The sequence below is a fragment of the Apostichopus japonicus genome, chromosome 1 (genome assembly GCF_037975245.1).
Source record: "Apostichopus japonicus isolate 1M-3 chromosome 1, ASM3797524v1, whole genome shotgun sequence".
Classification (NCBI taxonomy): Eukaryota; Metazoa; Echinodermata; class Holothuroidea; order Aspidochirotida; family Stichopodidae; genus Apostichopus; species Apostichopus japonicus.
In genome coordinates this window covers 8,813,950-8,830,762 of record NC_092561.1, presented here as the reverse complement: position 1 = coordinate 8,830,762, position 16,813 = coordinate 8,813,950, and the positions used below count along the sequence as shown (strand labels likewise).

The 16,813-nt window shown below is 40.5% G+C and overlaps 2 protein-coding genes across 8 annotated transcripts in view; one reads left to right on the top strand and one right to left on the bottom strand.

Annotated features, from left to right (window-relative positions):
• Positions 1 to 9,916, top strand: part of LOC139966588 (cryptochrome-1-like) — a 45,362-nt gene extending 35,446 nt beyond the window's left edge. For all 7 annotated transcript variants that reach the window (XM_071969782.1, XM_071969791.1, XM_071969801.1 and 4 more), the window contains 4 exons: positions 768 to 908; positions 1,989 to 2,146; positions 4,244 to 4,437; positions 4,903 to 9,916. In XM_071969782.1, the coding sequence (XP_071825883.1) occupies positions 768 to 908; positions 1,989 to 2,146; positions 4,244 to 4,437; positions 4,903 to 5,030 (621 nt within the window). In that variant the 3' untranslated portion in view covers positions 5,031 to 9,916. The remainder of the gene's footprint in view (positions 1 to 767; positions 909 to 1,988; positions 2,147 to 4,243; positions 4,438 to 4,902) is intronic.
• A 3,074-nt stretch (positions 9,917 to 12,990) lies between these two features.
• On the bottom strand, positions 12,991 to 15,261 carry LOC139971904 (uncharacterized). The gene has a single exon (XM_071978744.1). It carries the CDS (start codon positions 15,259 to 15,261, stop codon positions 12,991 to 12,993), a length of 2,271 nt encoding a protein of 756 aa, XP_071834845.1.
• Positions 15,262 to 16,813: the final 1,552 nt, after the last annotated feature.

Below are 16,813 nucleotides of genomic sequence, written 5' to 3'. Positions count from 1 at the left end.
GTTTGTTTATCTCAATCTATGTGCTGGTCGTGAGAGAAAAAGATCTCGTCTTCCAACAATTACAAACAAAATGGTATATACCACTAGGGAATCGACTAGGAATAGCAAGTACTGTACAATTAGCAGGACTTGGATATGTCAATGGTCACTGACACTCAAAGCCTGAGGTCAGTTTAGCGTGAAAGAATCGTTCCGATTGGTTGACGATCAAACGTGTGTTAAGTTGCCAAGGGAACAGCGGGCAACATTTTGTTGCTAAAATGCACCAGTTAGGAGACTTGGTAAAAATGGTATGTTAGTTCGAATATGTCACACTATGTGTGAATTGTGGAATGTGTGGTCAGTTTGCCCGGATGTGTCGGTCAGACATTCCTCAGAGGAATTCTCAGTGATGTCATAGACTGCAGCTGGTCAAATTTCGCGGAACAATTTAGGACTGATATGTATTTTAGATCCTCCTGCAATCAGGAATTTGCTAAGAAGCCATTATTGGCTTATCAAAGCCACAAGCTGACAGAAGTCAGTCTCTTACATTCATATTTAACATCCATGATTATGAATTGTCAATTGGCAACAAGTCTGTAACTGGACGACATATATACATTAATCTTGGAGTGACTCGAACTCGGGACCTTATGATTGGAAGGCACCGGCATTAACCACTGAACTAACACACCTAAGAATATTGCAATGCCCCTCTGATGATTTAGGTTAGGCCTGGAGATTGCCATTGTCCAACCTAAGTTTTTTTTACTCTTCTTTCACAGGGAGAGACGGGATATCCGTGGATAGATGCTTGTATGAAGCAGCTCAGGATGGAGGGCTGGATACATCAGGTGGCTCGTCATGCAGTGGCTTGTTTCTTGACCAGGGGAGATCTCTGGATTAGCTGGGAGGAGGGGCTGCAGGTTGGAACCTTCTCTTTTTGCTTTTCTCAAATTGCTTCAAAACCTTGACTGATATCTGTCTATTCTGAAAGTTTCTTGATTTTGTTGTGTTGTTGTTGTTGCTGCCAATGTTTAATGACTCATATATCTGAAAGTGAAATGATTTTAAACAATGAATAATAGTGATGGGAACAGTCCAAACTGGGAGGAGGGTTGCAGGTTGCAAACTTTTTTTTGTGTTTTTCTCGAATTGCTTTAAAACCTTGACTGATTTCTGTCTATTCTGAAGGTTTCTTGATTTTAAATTTTTGTTTAAATTTTTTCTGCTCATGTGTCATGCCTCATATATCTGAAAATGAAATGATTTAAAACAATGAATAAAAGCGATGGGAACAGTCCAAACTGGGAGGAGGGGCTGCAGGTTGAAACCTTCTTTTTTGTTTTTCTCAAAATGCTTTCAAAACCCTGACTGATTTCTGTCTATTCTGAAAGTTTCTTGATTTTGATTTATTTATTTTTTCCTGCCCATGTTTAATGACTCATATGTCTGAAATTGAAATGATTTTAAACAATGAAAAATAGTGATGGGAACAGTCCAAACTTTGGTCCCATTTGGCAAATTGTGGACAGTCTAACATGAAACAGAAAAGGGAATGCAACTCTACTGTAAAATTATATATATGTAGAGCTGACCAGGTTGCAGTTGTATCTGTCAAGCCTTCTGTTGTGAGAGCAACTAGTTTTGTCATTGAACTGATTTATGCTACACCAAGACTGCACCAACCACAAATACCCTTCAGTTAATTGCCTTTTTGAAAACAGGCACATACAAAGTTTTCACCCAGATAGTATTGTATAGTCATCTATATATAAAAAAATAAAAAGGGCTTCGTAAAACCACAGTGTGAACATCGCTACGACTGTTAAAGCCTATCAGCACAATACCCCATGGCACGGCATTGAAGGAAGTTGTTGTGAAAATGTTCTTTGCGTGATTACAGAAGTCTCTAAAGATTTTCTCATAAATATTTCAATATGTAACACAATCGGTACAAGACTGGCAATCCATAATTATTTTATTTTTCCCGCCAACCATAACAGGTCTTCTACAAGTACCTCTTAGACGCTGATTATAGCGTTTGTTCCGGTAACTGGATGTGGGTGTCGAGCTCCGCCTTTGAAAAGTTTCTTCAGTGTCCGTCCTGTTTCTGCCCAGTAAATTACGGGAGGAGAATGGATCCACAGGGACACTTTGTAAAGTAGGTTAACAATACTTGGTTGTATTTCAAGCTTTAAGCTGTCACAATGTGAAGTAGGTCAATACATGCTTATCGTTCAAGCATCAATAGGTCACTTTATAAATAGAAATTATATTTGGTTTTCTTTCAAGCCTAATAGGATTACTATATAGTATAATACTTGGTTGTATTTCAAGCCTTAAGCTGTCACAAAGTAAAGGAGGTTACTACTTGGTTGTCTATCAACCCTTAAAGGATCACTATATAAATATAATCATACTTGGTTGTATTTCAAGCCTAAGCTGTCACAAAGTAAAGTAGGTTACTACTTGGTTGTCTATCAAGCCTTGTAGGATCACTCTATAAATATAATCATACTTGGTTGTATTTCGTGCCTAAAGCTGTCACAATGTGCAGTAGGTTGTTATATGGTTATCGTTCAAGCCTCAAAAGGTCACTTTATAAATAAAAATTATACTTGGTTTTCTTTCAAGCCTAACAAGATTACTATATAAAGAGTATAATACTTGGTTGTATTTCAAGCCTTAAGCTGTCACAAAGTAAAGTAGGTTACTACTTGGTTGTCTATCAAGCCTTAAGGATCATTATATAAATATATTCATACTTTGTTGTATTTCAAGCCTTAAGCTGTCACATTGTGAATTAGGTCAATACATGTTTATCGTTCAAGCCTCAACTGGTCACTATATAAATAGATATAATACTTGGTTTTCTTTCAAGCCTAACAGGATTACTATATAAAGAGTATTATACTTGGTTCTATTTTAAGCCCTAAGCTGTCACAAATCAATACTTGGTTGTCTTTCCAGCCTTAAAATGATCACAATTTAAATAGAATTATACTTGGTTTCTCTGTCAAACCTTAAAGCTGTCACTATTTGTACAAGTTAACACTCGGGGGTTGATTTTTAAGAGTCAAGCTGTTGTAATGTTAAGTAGGTTACTTGTGTATCTTTCAAGACTTTAAGGAGTTACACGGTTGTACGTTAGGTTGGTTCTGCTGTTGTATTTGAAGCCTTACAAGATCACTATGTAAACTGGGTTTTGTGTTTATATTTCAAGCATTAAAAATGTCACTATGTAAAGTGGGTTGCCTTGTATTTCAACCTCTATAGCATGGTCAATTAAGGCCTTCAATGCCAGTTCGCGATGAAACGTCAACTTCTCTGAGTTTAGTTTTAAGATATTATGCAACCAAACAACACTGATTTCTTTCAGTTGTTTTCTACCAATTGCTCCTTTGTGTTCCAAAAGACAAAACAAGAAATACCAAAGCATTTTTGCATATTTTGGTGGTCTAACAAAAAATGGATCACATAGTAATATTATATGACGTCTCAACTGAAGTTGTTTTCCATTTTTTACTAACTCTGGCAAAATTTCCACCATTGAAACACGGAATATTTTCATGTTCGGTTAAGTCATTCTGCCGTGTATGCTTGTTTGAAATGATTCAGCCAGAAGGGATGCTTCCTTGCGATTGGTCGTTAAATGTCCCCCAAATGCATTGAACATTTCTGGCATTACGACTGGTACAGATAAAAAAAAAACTAAAACCCCATTGGAGAAGTTCTCATCAAAATGACATCTTTCGATTCTCATATCGTGGTTATGTCGAGTTCACATGAGCATTCCACAATCTGGAAAGTTTTTCTTTTGCTTCTCGCACGAGAGCAATCATTGATCCTTCTTTGCAATCATCCAAAAGACTAAATTTGAGCGTCAACACGTTGTGATAAACTACAACTTATTAGAATTTCTTGAGAATACTTTTTGACTTAAAACCAGAATTTTTGTGTGTGTCGAATTTCGGTAAATGTTGGGTACTCTTCGATAGCAAAATCCGATAACAATGTGTGGCTCGTTAGACTCGGATTTAGAGTAAGGAAGACACTGTCTCCAAAGTTTTTGTGATGCAATTGTAATGGTTCTAAACATTCGGTTTTGTACTGAATGCAATTGCATGCAAAAGTGAAGTCAGAAATTGTTGGCAAATCTCTTGGATCCTCGGTTGTCCCGTCGTATCGACGGATAGCAGATGGTGACCATCGCAGATGGATTTCATTTTTTTTCCAAACTTTTTGACGTCATCTTCAGGAAGTATATTCCAGCTCTTGCAAAGATGCCCCTGAAGTACCTGTTCAATCCGTGGACCGCCCCACCAGAGGTGCAGAAAGAGGCAGACTGCATCGTAGGGAGAGATTATCCCGAACCCATCGTCAATCATAAACAGGTCTCCAGTCGGAACAAAGCCAGCATGAATGAAATCATCGCAAACTTTTTGAACAATGGTAGGTGTACATGTTTATTCCATAGGACTCCATTAATGCTGGAGAAGGGAGGTGGGGGGGGGGGTGGGTTGGAGAGGCACAGTACTGAATCTTGCCATCCCAAGACCAAAACAGTAAATATAACATTATGCAGAAGCTGCAATTTTATATTGCATTTCGGATTAGTTATTTATTTATTTACCTTTTTTTTTTTCCTCCAAATATTATGTTGGGTTTCGGATAATTTATTTAGCTCTTTCTGGTCTCCTGGAAATAGTATTTGCATTACTTACAGTTTTATTTCTCTTTCTTTTTCAAAAATCTTAATTCAAAAATATTATTTGCGTTTCGGATTATTTATTTATCACTTGTTGGTTTCCTTGAAATATTTATTATTTATTTATCTCTTTCGTGTTCCCTTCAAATGTTATTTGCGTTACAGTTTATTTTATCCATCTCTTTTTTTCCCCCCTGTGTCCTTCCCAGTTCCTTCTCACTGCGGACCATCCAAGGAAGACGAGGTCGCTGAATTTGCCTGGCTGGATCCGGTACCAGACGTTAAATGCGAGGCAAGCGACAACTGCAAGAAGGCTGAAATGTATTACCACAAGTAAACTTTGCAAAGGGGCACAGTGTCTCTATTTGTCTTGCTGCACCATTGTGGCACCACTGCACCAACACTGGCACCGACGCTAGCACCGACGGTATCAATGGAAAAAGGGTCTGTGTCGTTCGTACGTGAGGAAATCAAAACCCGCTGAACAATCGCACCCACACCTTCTAACGAGATCAGCTGAGGAGAATCAAAGAAATGGATTAGATGAATATCAGATGAAGATCACTTATCCTGTGTGCTAATTACCTGAGTTTTGTACTTGAATTGCACCAGGGAAAAACCATGGACCATCTGCCACATTGGGGTTTCTGAAATGGTAAAAAAGTTCCACAAGAAGTTAGGAATCTACTTTGTAGCAGCAGCAATTCATTAGCCTAACTGATAAAGAAGGTGTCATGGACTACTTTTACAAAAGTTAACAAAATTCTTGACTTAAGGCGTGACAATTTTGCTGGCAATATAGGGTTGCATAAACTCAACTTCATGGTTAACTTTAAGGTGCGAATGAAGAACTCATGTCTCCCCCTCCACCTACCTTCCTACCTCCCTCTTCTCCCCCCCCACACCCCCTTGTCCCCCTTCAAGGTTCAACAGTATTTGTACGTATGACATACCATGCGCAATCGACGGTAAAAACTTATAGGATATACGCAGTTGTTAACAGTGAACAGATGACCTGGGGACAGGAGGTTCATATTCCAAAAAACATGTTTTCATTTCCAAAGCCTACATAGAATGGTTTCTGTCCAAAGTAGAAACAACCTCAAGGTGAAAATAGATACCCTCTCTGACTCGCAATATGGCAGTGGTATAAACATTGCAGCGACTGCGTTACCGATTGACCTGTAACAGAAAGGTCACGGACAGGAACGACAGATGAACTCAGAGGCATCTAATGCCAAGTTTGGCCCCTGTCCACCCGGGCCCCTTTCTTCCATGATTCATTTTGCTATAAGTATATTTTGAACATGAGAACAAAATAAAATAAAACTGTTAGCAAACAGCTTATCCACTAGAGAGCCTGTGTAAGAGAATGTGTAAAAGTAAGTTGGCCTGGCGATTCGATCCTAGCAGGATCTTCTTCAGAGGCTAAATGACAAGTTACAGTTACAGAAGGGACAAAAACACACACAGATTACAGACAGGTTAATGAGCGTGGTGAACACAAAGAGATAGATGTAAGGGGATTAGTAGACAAGGGATGGAGAGAATACACTTTTCTTCCTCCCAGATGTCCCCTGGGCACTCGAATTTATCTCGGGTCCGGTGGGCGTAGCCCCATCCTCACCTCCACCCTCTTCTCAGTCCTGCTAACTCTTTCAATCAATGCATTTACTATCTTGTGGTCAGTCATAGTCAAAGCTGGCCATAAAGGCATTAAAGGAAGATTTTTTGTTGTTGTTGAAATAAAGGTCTGCTTAATAGGGTGGTACTACAAAGTGGAATGAATTATCTAAATCTTGTCACTCCTTCTGTGTCTTAAGCTCTGCATGCGTAAGAGGCGAAACCGGGTCACAGGAACCACGTTGGTTTGGTGAGGAGGAACAAAGCGAAAAGGTTTACTCAGGTGTCAAAAATCTGCTGACTGTCCTACAGAAGTATGTATAACTATGCCATCTTGTTAACTTTTTTGCTGGATTTATTTTGTCTTTAGCTTTGCATGGGCATCAGGCAAACTGGCAACTTAGGCATTGGAAACCTTGTTGGCCGATTTGTCTCGGTGAGAAAACGTTATTCATGCATCAAAAAGTTTGCACACAGTTTTTACCTCCGGTGGATATAGTTATAATCTGTTACACTTACATGCAGGAAGCTGGGTTTGGGAGTGGGGGTGGGGGGATAGGGGGGTAGAGGTGTCTGTTATACCCATGGCGCTCATGATCGCAACTGATTCTAAAGTGATGTATGAATGTGTAGAAAAGGGAATTATTTTCTTGCACTGTTTCTCCATGTGTAAATCTATATGTTATATTATAGGGCCTGTCAAAAGACTTCCTGCACTGCCTCTACATGTGTAAATCTATTTGTTATATGATAGGGACTGTCAAAAGACTACCTGCACTGCCTCTACATGTGCAAATCTATTTGTTATATGATAGGGACTGTCAAAAGACTTCCTGCACTGCCTCTACATGTGTTAATCTATTTGTTATATGATAGGGACTGTCAAAAGACTACCTGCACTGCCTCTACATGTGAAAATCTATTTGTTATATGATAGGGACTGTCAAAAGACTACCTGCACTGCCTCTACATGTGAAAATCTATTTGTTATATGATAGGGACTGTCAAAAGACTACCTGCACTGCCTCTACATGTGCAAATCTATTTGTTATATGATAGGGACTGTCAAAAGACTTCCTGCACTGCCTCTACATGTGAAAATCTATTTGTTATATGATAGGGACTGTCAAAAGACTACCTGCACTGCCTCTACATGTGAAAATCTATTTGTTATATGATAGGGACTGTCAAAAGACTACCTGCACTGCCTCTACATGTGCAAATCTATTTGTTATATGATAGGGACTGTCAAAAGACTTCCTGCACTGCCTCTACATGTGTTAATCTATTTGTTATATTATAGGGACTGTCAAAAGTTTTCCTAATTCATCTTGAATCAAATCTTGCCAAATTGTACACTTACTTTTTTTCTATGTTTATGTAGAGAGGTTGTGTAGAGGTTATTTAGAGAGGTCGTGTAGAGGTTATGTAGAGAGGTTTTTGAGGGGGTAGCATTGTTTGCAAGCAACACATATTATCCAGAGCAAGCCCCATAATGCATGCCTTTACTCTTCCGAAGCGAACTGTTCTGTCGCTCAACTTATCTTCTAAATATTACTAAGCTTTGCCTAAATATTAAAGAGGAGGGAGATATCAGGGGGAATGGGGTGGGGTGAATTGTAGATGTACAAACATTTTGTTTTGTCTTTTGTTATTTTTTTGTTATTTTGTTTGTTTGTTTAATTGTTGTAAAAGAACATTTATGGAGCCTGCAGAGGAGAGGTGTTTTATTATTAAATGGATTTAAAAGGATGGGTAAAGTCTCACAAAGATATTTATAAATAGCGTTTGCGTGTTGTATAGCACATTTCCAAATTGATCTATCAAAAGAAAAATGAAAAAATATTGTTATTTTGTCGTTTAATCATGATGTTTTAATCCAACTTTTTATGGTTTTATGGTATGGTTTATTTCAACTATGGTTTATCTTGCATCATCATATATATATTAAATGTTTATGGGTTTTTGAAGCCGCATTCACTCAAAAACGTTCAAGACAGATGGAATACTCCAGGTGGCCTTAATATACTTTCCAATGGTGGTGATTTATTTTGGGCAGATTTGGATTGACTGGTCGGGCAATCGAGCCTGTCCCAAGGGCTCTGAATAATGGGGTGGAAGGAGAGGGTGGGGGGTGAGGTGAGGGGGGGTCAATTAAAATACAGTGAGGTCACTTTGACATATGCAACAACAAAATTCAATGGGAGGAAGTAAGAAATTTATGGCTTCAAACGGTCCTGTTTTGCAATGCATCACAAATTGGTCAAGGACAGATGGTGCCGAATTAAGCCGTTCAGTAGGAGCATTCCAGTGAATTTTTAGCATGTTATAAAATTGAATATCTTGAAAATCAGATTAGCTATGGAAAACATTGCTGGTACTCAATAAAAAATATGTTTTTACTTGGACAAAGACATCTTAAAACTAAAATTCTGGCTATAAAGTCATCCTTCAATCAAACACAAAGCAGAATAATTCACAAACTGAAAATTTGACACTTTTTCTCTCTTTTAAAAAAAAAGAAAGAAAAAATTTGAATATTGACAAAGACAAATTCCATCAATATGATAATGTAGTGTTGATGTAGCAGAATCAAAGGTTTTCTTCAATCTCGAAGCAAGATATATATAAATATGAGAAATAAATATGTCGAAGTGTAGTAAAGTTAAAAGTATAGTCCAGGGGAAATTGTGTTTGTGATCGTTTGAAGGAGGAATAATTTTTCAGCATCCTGTTGAAATCTCGCATCCAATTCCTAAATAACGTTCAAGAGATATCCATAGCTTGAAATTGTCGCAGGTTGTACAATTAGTGAACTTGAAGCAAACAGGTGTGATGATGTCATAGTTGCATAGTGTGCCTTTATATGTGTATATTTGTCTGTCTTCCTTCCCAGCGTACATAACAAAATCAGAAATGTTTCGTGCTAGCTAGCAACGGGGCTTCGGTATGCTTAAAAGCTTACATTATCTTTTTCATAGTGAATTTGAATTTCAAGGAAATTCTTCAAGGTCAGTGGTGAGTGTTAAAAAGAGAGGGGGGGGGGTGGGTGGGGGAGGCAATGATTCTCCCTCCCACCTCCATGATGCTTCAGGAATTTGTTTTCAAAATTTCGTCAGCGATTATTTAGTCGGCAAAATCTGGATTGTCCTCACCGGATAATCCTGATCTGGGATTATCTAACCATGTGATAATTACATGTGTAGCAGTATTGTACGTTATTCCTGCTGTAAGTGTTGAATATGCATGAGCACGGTTACGACATATGAAGTGCATACTGCAAAGCGCAAGTACAAAATACCAAAATAAGCACTGTTGTATATGAAATCATTGATAATCATTCATAGAAAGAAAACTGTTGGTTCCTCAGACAACGTTCAGTCCTGGTCTGTATGTTTAATCTTACTTCATAGAAAATAGATAGTATTGTTGTAGTGTTAAACTGTCCAACTTGCATTGCTACTGTATAAGTGCTGCCTGGAATCATGCTTTGTGATATTAAATGTTCATGTAGGAAAACATTAATAGTTTCCAAGAATTGTTCAGTGTCAAGAAAAAGAAAAAGAAAATAATTAAAAAAAATTAATATCAAAAGAAGAATTGTGTAATTTTTCATCGACCCAAAGATCAAGACCTGTGATCATCCGTCAACAGTTCTCTCCCCCACCCCCTCCCCCACCCCCAACGCTGTACAATGATAGACACCGTATATATATCACGTGACCTTAAATTATGTTGTTTGCTTTGCCGTCGCTTAGAAATGAGATAGCATTCGGGATCACCAGTGAAGAATTTCTTTATTAACATTCAGTTCTATGAAATATACCTCATTGATTGTCTATGGCATAACTAGAGGAGTATATGAGTGCGTACAGGAAGTCGAAGTACCTTGGAATGAGTACAAGTTTGAGTACATGACTATAATTAAGAAACCGTGTAGTTAAGTTTGCACTAGTATCTAAACAATATTCCAAAACGTCCCGAGTACAAGACCAAGAGGATGAGTAGGCCTACGGGTAGGTATACATGTAACTTTGCTTGATTAAGAGTGTCAATGGCGTACGCAAGGGGAGTATTGTTAGGGTTGGGGTAGGGTTGGGGTACGTGGATTTGAACAATGGAAAATACAATGGGGTCCTCGGTCTGAATGTAATACAAACATGTGTTTGTGATTGTGGAGCTGCCAGATGGTGTTTAAAGAAAGAAAAGAGAAAGTGTTTTTGTTTGTTGCCATTGGAAATTTTGTGAGCTTGTTTGTGGGAGATTGAACTTTAACCCTTTCACTAATGGCAGATTATAGTGTTTAGTTGTTATAAAAAAAGACACGATGTTCTTGATTCATGAAGATTGATTGCCTGTTTATTTCTTACTCGTAAGTGCGTAGCACTGCCATCTTGGAGAGGGCGTACTTCAAGAATACATATCATAAATACATAAAGAATGTCATTACAATAACTGAACACAACATTTCCCCCTCCTTATAACTGAAGTGTAACCCCTGCAGTAGGGTCATAGGATTTTGTTTTCTTCAGAATTCATGTTTGTAAAAGAATACCACATGCATAAATCAACAACTTTAATAAACTTGAATAATAAACATATTAAACTTCAAACTGATCAAATCTCTTGACTACTTTAAACATTAAATTAGTCCATGACATAATCCCTCACCCAAGTGGGTGGTCTACGGTTCCTAATGGGCCGTTCCCTAATTGCTTCCCGTCCTCTGGGCCTCTCACATGGTTCTACTTGACCAGCCACAGGCAAGAGCCACTCTTCATTCCTGCCCTGGTTTGGGGCCCAACCTCCCATGTAGGGAACCAATCGCTCTACATTCCAGGTCTTGCCATCAGACAGAATGTAGGTGCTTTGACCAACTTTCTTGGTTATTTGTAAAGGATCAGAATAACTGCTTTTGCCCTTTGGAATATGTCCTGGTAAGTGGACACGTACCCAGTCATGCACCTTAAATACTCTGTGCTTAACCCTCTTTCTCTTGTCAAAATATTGCTTGCTCTTAGTCTGCGCATGCTCTACACACTCTCTAACTCTATCTGGGTCAGTCTGTGTAGGTACAGGGGTTGCTCCCACTACAGTATATCTAATTTGGTTCGCAGATGACGACCATGCAATGCCATCTTTGGGGATTCCCCCGTTGTAGCATGAGGGGTACTCCTGTAAATACACAGAAATTCTCGCACTGCCCTTTTCCTATTGGTGTTCTCTAGCCTAGCTGTTTGTACGTAACCCTTGAACACCCTATTGAATCGCTCTACTGTACTATTCCCTTGAGGGTGGTAGATAGCGGACATTCTATGTACTATGTTTCTCGAACGCAAGAATTCTTTAAATTCATGAGAAGTAAATTGTACACCATGGTCCGTCACAATCTCTTTAGGGTAGCCTTCCCTACTGAACACAGTTAATAAAAACTCTATCACCGTGCTTGATGTGACAGTATCCGTAAATGCAACCTCTGGCCACTTAGACTTGTAGTCTATCAGGGTAATTGCAAATCTGCATCCTAATGGTGCAGTCTCATCGGGACCCACAATGTCCAATCCCAGTTTGTCCCAACTACCTTCTGGTAATGGTACTGGCTGCATTGGAGCTACTCTTGTGCTCACCGACTTATCAGCCAAGTTGCATGTTGCACAATGCTTTACCCTTGTGGTAACCTGGTTGTCCATGCCTGGCCACCAATATAGCTTCCTTATTCTCTGTTTTGTCCTTACCATACCCTGGTGTCCCTCATGGGCCATGCTAACTATGATACTTGTTAGTCCTGTAGGGACTACAACTTTTTCACCCCTGAATATGATATTGTCATGCACTGACAATTCATCATGCACTGTAGTATGGCTTCACTTTATCATCTACTCCTGATTTACTCTGAGGCCATCCCTGCTGTATGTACCCTTTTATAGTTTGGCAAGCCTCGTCCCTATTAGTCTCACTTTGTAGCTGAGTATAGGTAACGCTACTCTCCTGTAATACTGTCTGACATACCGCAGCAATGTCGTCATCGTCATCATCGACTACGCCAATTGCTGGGTTATGTTCCACTGGCAAACGGGATAGGGCGTCTGCCACTTTATTTTCTATACCAGGTTTGTATTCCACTGTATAGTTGTAATGACAGAGGCGTGTAGCCCAGCGGGCAATCCGCATTGGCCTATGGCCCGTTCCACTAGTGGCTAACAATGTAGTCAATGCCCTATGATCTGTCCTTAGGACAAATGGTCTACCCCATAAGTATGTATGCCATTTTTCAATCGCCCATACGCATGCCAAGGCCTCCCGTTCTCCCACCGAATATTTCTGTTCTGTAGCGGTTAGTTTACGGGATGCAAAACACACAGTGACCTCTTGCCCCCCTTGAATTTGTGTCATTACAGATCCAACACCATACCCACTAGCATCAGTTGTAACAATGGTCTCCCTATCCGGATCAAATAAGGCTAGCGCCGTACTATTGATGATTTCATGCTTTACTGCCTGAAATGCCACTTCGGCCTCCTTTGTCCATTCAAAGGCATCAGCTACCATTGTATCCCTAATGTGCTGAACTCGCATGGCAAAGTGGCGAATAAATTTGGAGTAATACCCCACCAGCCCCAAGAAAGATTTCACTTGATCCCTATTTGTTGGGGTGGGTGCCTCATTAATTGCTCTCACCAGGTCTGGGTTGGAGATAGTCCCTTATGATCCACCACGTGACCCAAGATTTCAATTGACCCCACATTGAACTCACACTTAGAGTTCAGTTTCATCCCCACTGACCTGAGTTTGGTCAACACTGCATGCAATCTCTTATCATGCTCCCCCCTGTTTACACCATATACAATTATATCGTCAATGAAACATTGGACTCCTTGAATCCCCTGTAAAACAGAGCTCATGACACGTTGAAAACAGGTAGGAGCTGAGGCCAGGCCAAAGCAAACACGCTTATAACGATAAAGGCCTTCGTGTGTCACAAACGTTGTTAAGTAACATGAACTCTCTTCTAACTCAAGCTGGTAGTAAGCCGACTTGAGGTCTAATTTTGAGAAAAATTTGGCATTCCTAAGCTTAGACAGGAGCTCATCAATATTCGGTAGGGGGTATTTTTCAATCACTACCGCTTCGTTAACTTTTCGCAAATCAACACAAATACGGATCCCCCCATCCTTTTTCCACGCTACTACTACTGGGGATACCCACTCGGATGCCTCCCGAACTGGTTCAATGACCCCCTCGTCTGTCAGACGCTTCAGCTCATTCGCAACTTTACCCCTGACTGCAAATGGTATGCGTCGTAGTTGCTGTTGTACTGGCTTGAAGCCAGGCTGAAGTTTTATTTTGTGGGCATAGCCTTTGATTCGCCCCACACCATCAGAAAATAAATCCTGAAATTGCCCTGTAATGGCACTTGAATCATGTGTGTAACTGTTAGCATCATTACTGCTGACTGTACCATCCTTCAGTCTAAGTGTAGGCCTATGTCTAGTAGTTTTACCATGACTAATACCTGTGTTATTATCACTACTTGTGTCAGGGCAAGTGTTAGGCTTATAACCCTTGCTACCCCTCCTAACACCGGGCGCACTAGGCATATTAGGTGTAGGCCCAACATCACTTGTACCCACCTGTAGGCATGATAATGATTTGCCATCCAACTGTAAGCCTAGTCCTTGGATGACATCTTTACCAATAAGGGAAATCCCCACCTCAACAACATAAATATTGGCATGCATGCTCTTTCCTTTATGGCCTACTTTGGCCGTAAAACAACCTAAAGTTTGGATAACAGTGTTGTTGTAGGAAACAAGTTTCTTGTTTATTGGACCGAGGGATTCCCGCAAAAAATACTTATCAAACCTTCTTGCATTCATGAGGGTAATATCACTGCCTGTGTCCACCACAAACCTCAGACTGATGCTGTTGATTTCCAGGTCACAGACGATGCTTGGTTTCGCGGAACCGGCTTCAACCGCTGGTCCTGTAACGTTAGAAATTCCCAACACCTGTACACTATCTGCTCCTTCATCGGTAGTACGAGGATTATGTAGCGTACTGCTCTGTGTAGAATCCACCTTTCGAACACTCGCATTATTGTTGTTTTGTAAACAAACCCTCGCGAAGTGTCCTGTTTTACCACACGCGTCGCACTTAGCATTCTTTGCTCTGCATAGATGTGACTTGGCCAAATGTTGTTTCGATCCACAGCGATAACAACACTTGCGCCCTCTGTTATCTGGAGTGTTCTGGTTTGTAAAACTAGAATTTCCCCGAGACTTTGTGAACTGCGACTGCGAGTCTCTAGCATCTCCTGATCTATGGTTGGAACGGTCAGAGTTCTTGCCCCTCGTAAACTTGACATTTGCGCACGTCGCTTCTTCAGGCATTTTCCCAGATATGGAACGGGAGTCTCTTACTGCTTGTTCCACCTGTCGGGCGGTTTCTATCGCTTTGGGTAACTTCAAATCCGTTTCCAAGAGTAGTCGTTCTCGTATACGTGTCGAGTTCGTTTTTTCGACGAGTTGATCCCGCAACATCTCGTCCAGGAAGGTTCCGAAATTACAAGTCGAAGACAACTCGCGTAATGCAGACATGTACGTGTCTACCGGCTCACCTGTTAGTTGTGCTCGCTTTCTGAAACGGTAGCGGGCTGCCACGACGTTTACTGTTGGTTCAAATCGTTTGTCCAAAACTTGGATAGTCCGATCGTAAACATCCTCGCCTTCTACAACGGGAAGGTCTGGCAATGTGTAGAAAATTCGCTGTCCTTCTAGTCCAAGCGAATGAAGCAGTATCGCCTGCTTTCGTCCGGCGGATGACGTATCCGTACCTGCCGCTAGCATGTAATTACTGAACATGCGCTTCCATTGCGGCCACAGTGTAGGCGGCTCTCCAGGGCTTGATAGAAAAACGGGCGGAGGGAGTAGTCCTGAGGTAGCCATGATTGTAAAAACACGTCCAAATTGTAAAATTTTCTCCTCGTCGCCAAATATAGTGTTTAGTTGTTATAAAAAAAGACACGATGTTCTTGATTCATGAAGATTGATTGCCTGTTTATTTCTTACTCGTAAGTGCGTAGCACTGCCATCTTGGAGAGGGCGTACTTCAAGAATACATATCATAAATACATAAAGAATGTCATTACAATAACTGAACACAACACAGATCAAAATTTTATGAAACAAAACATAAAATTCTGCTCAAGCTTAGCGGTTCCACGAACAACTTGTTTACAGTGATTGCAATATAAAATAAAATATGGGACGTCACGAACAGACATTAAATGTTAGTAAAATATTTGTGGGTAACGACGGCAGATTTTTTTTTTTTACAGTTTCTTTTATAAATGTGAGGCTTATTCTATACCAGACCACACGTAAAACAATAAACAATAGCTTTAAACTCTCCAAAAACGATGCCATGTGAAGAGAAGATAATTTAATTTACAGGATAAAATATCTTTGAGCAGTAGGCCTATTTGCTTGACACATGCCCTATTGGCTCACATATGATTCAACTAGTGGTCTCTATTAACAGGCGCGTATCCAGGGGGGGGGGCGTTGGGGGCGCGCGCCCCCGGGTAAGGAAAAGAGGAGGGAAAAGAAAAAAGGAGAAAAGGGGGGGGGAGTAGAAGATAGCCAAGACCTCGGGAAGAGAAAGAGGAACAGTCATAGTTAAAGCGCTGATCCCTATTATATACACAGGGTAGCCAGTGACAGATCAAGGATTTCGGAGGGGGTGTGCGCCTCACTCTACCCCTTACACCGACAACTCCATTTTTGACGTTTCCATTTTCCCTCTCTCACTAATGTATCTATATAAATACTATATATGGTCTATCATAACGCGTGTGTGTGTATGGACGCCTTAAACAATTGTACAATTGTGCTATATGGAACCAACTGTGGCTGGTCTTGAACTCGACCGAGTCGTCGGGGAACATGACGCATTTCGGGAAGGGGCGACCGCCCCCCCCCCCCCCCGAGCAAATTTTCTTTATGACATCGCTAGTAATTTCAAAATAGACATTGCTTAGATGCAACTTACAAGGCCTGTGAAGTGTCATTTCCAGCGATCTGGGAGGCATTTTCGGCCAAAAATTTTATTGTACGCTTCGCGCCAACTCATGGTGGCGCTTCGCTTAGGTAGTTTGCCTACAGGCTTCGCCCCTCCCTTGGCAATTACTCGCTACACGCCTTTTCGAATTTGTAAAGCAAAGAGCAGATATAACATCATATCAGTGAGCATTGAAATGCATGTTCCAGGATGAACAGCCTCAAAAACTGTCTATGTGTGTAGTCAAAGGCGTAGGAGCCCAATTGGATTTGGGGGCTGTAATGACTTGCCCGAAAAAAAAGCCAAAATTTTTCGCGCGCGAAGCGCGCGTTCAACATATCGATGCCAATATCATATAAGCAAGCATCGGTCGTTACATCGCATGCCATCGTTTACCGTACGGTCCGTGAAAGTTGCACAGTATACCGCCGGATGCTA

Excerpts from the sequence above, each read along its gene's own strand:
- LOC139971904 (XM_071978744.1), bottom strand. The coding sequence starts at position 15,261 with ATGGCTACCTCAGGACTACTCCCTCCGCCCGTTTTTCTATCAAGCCCT.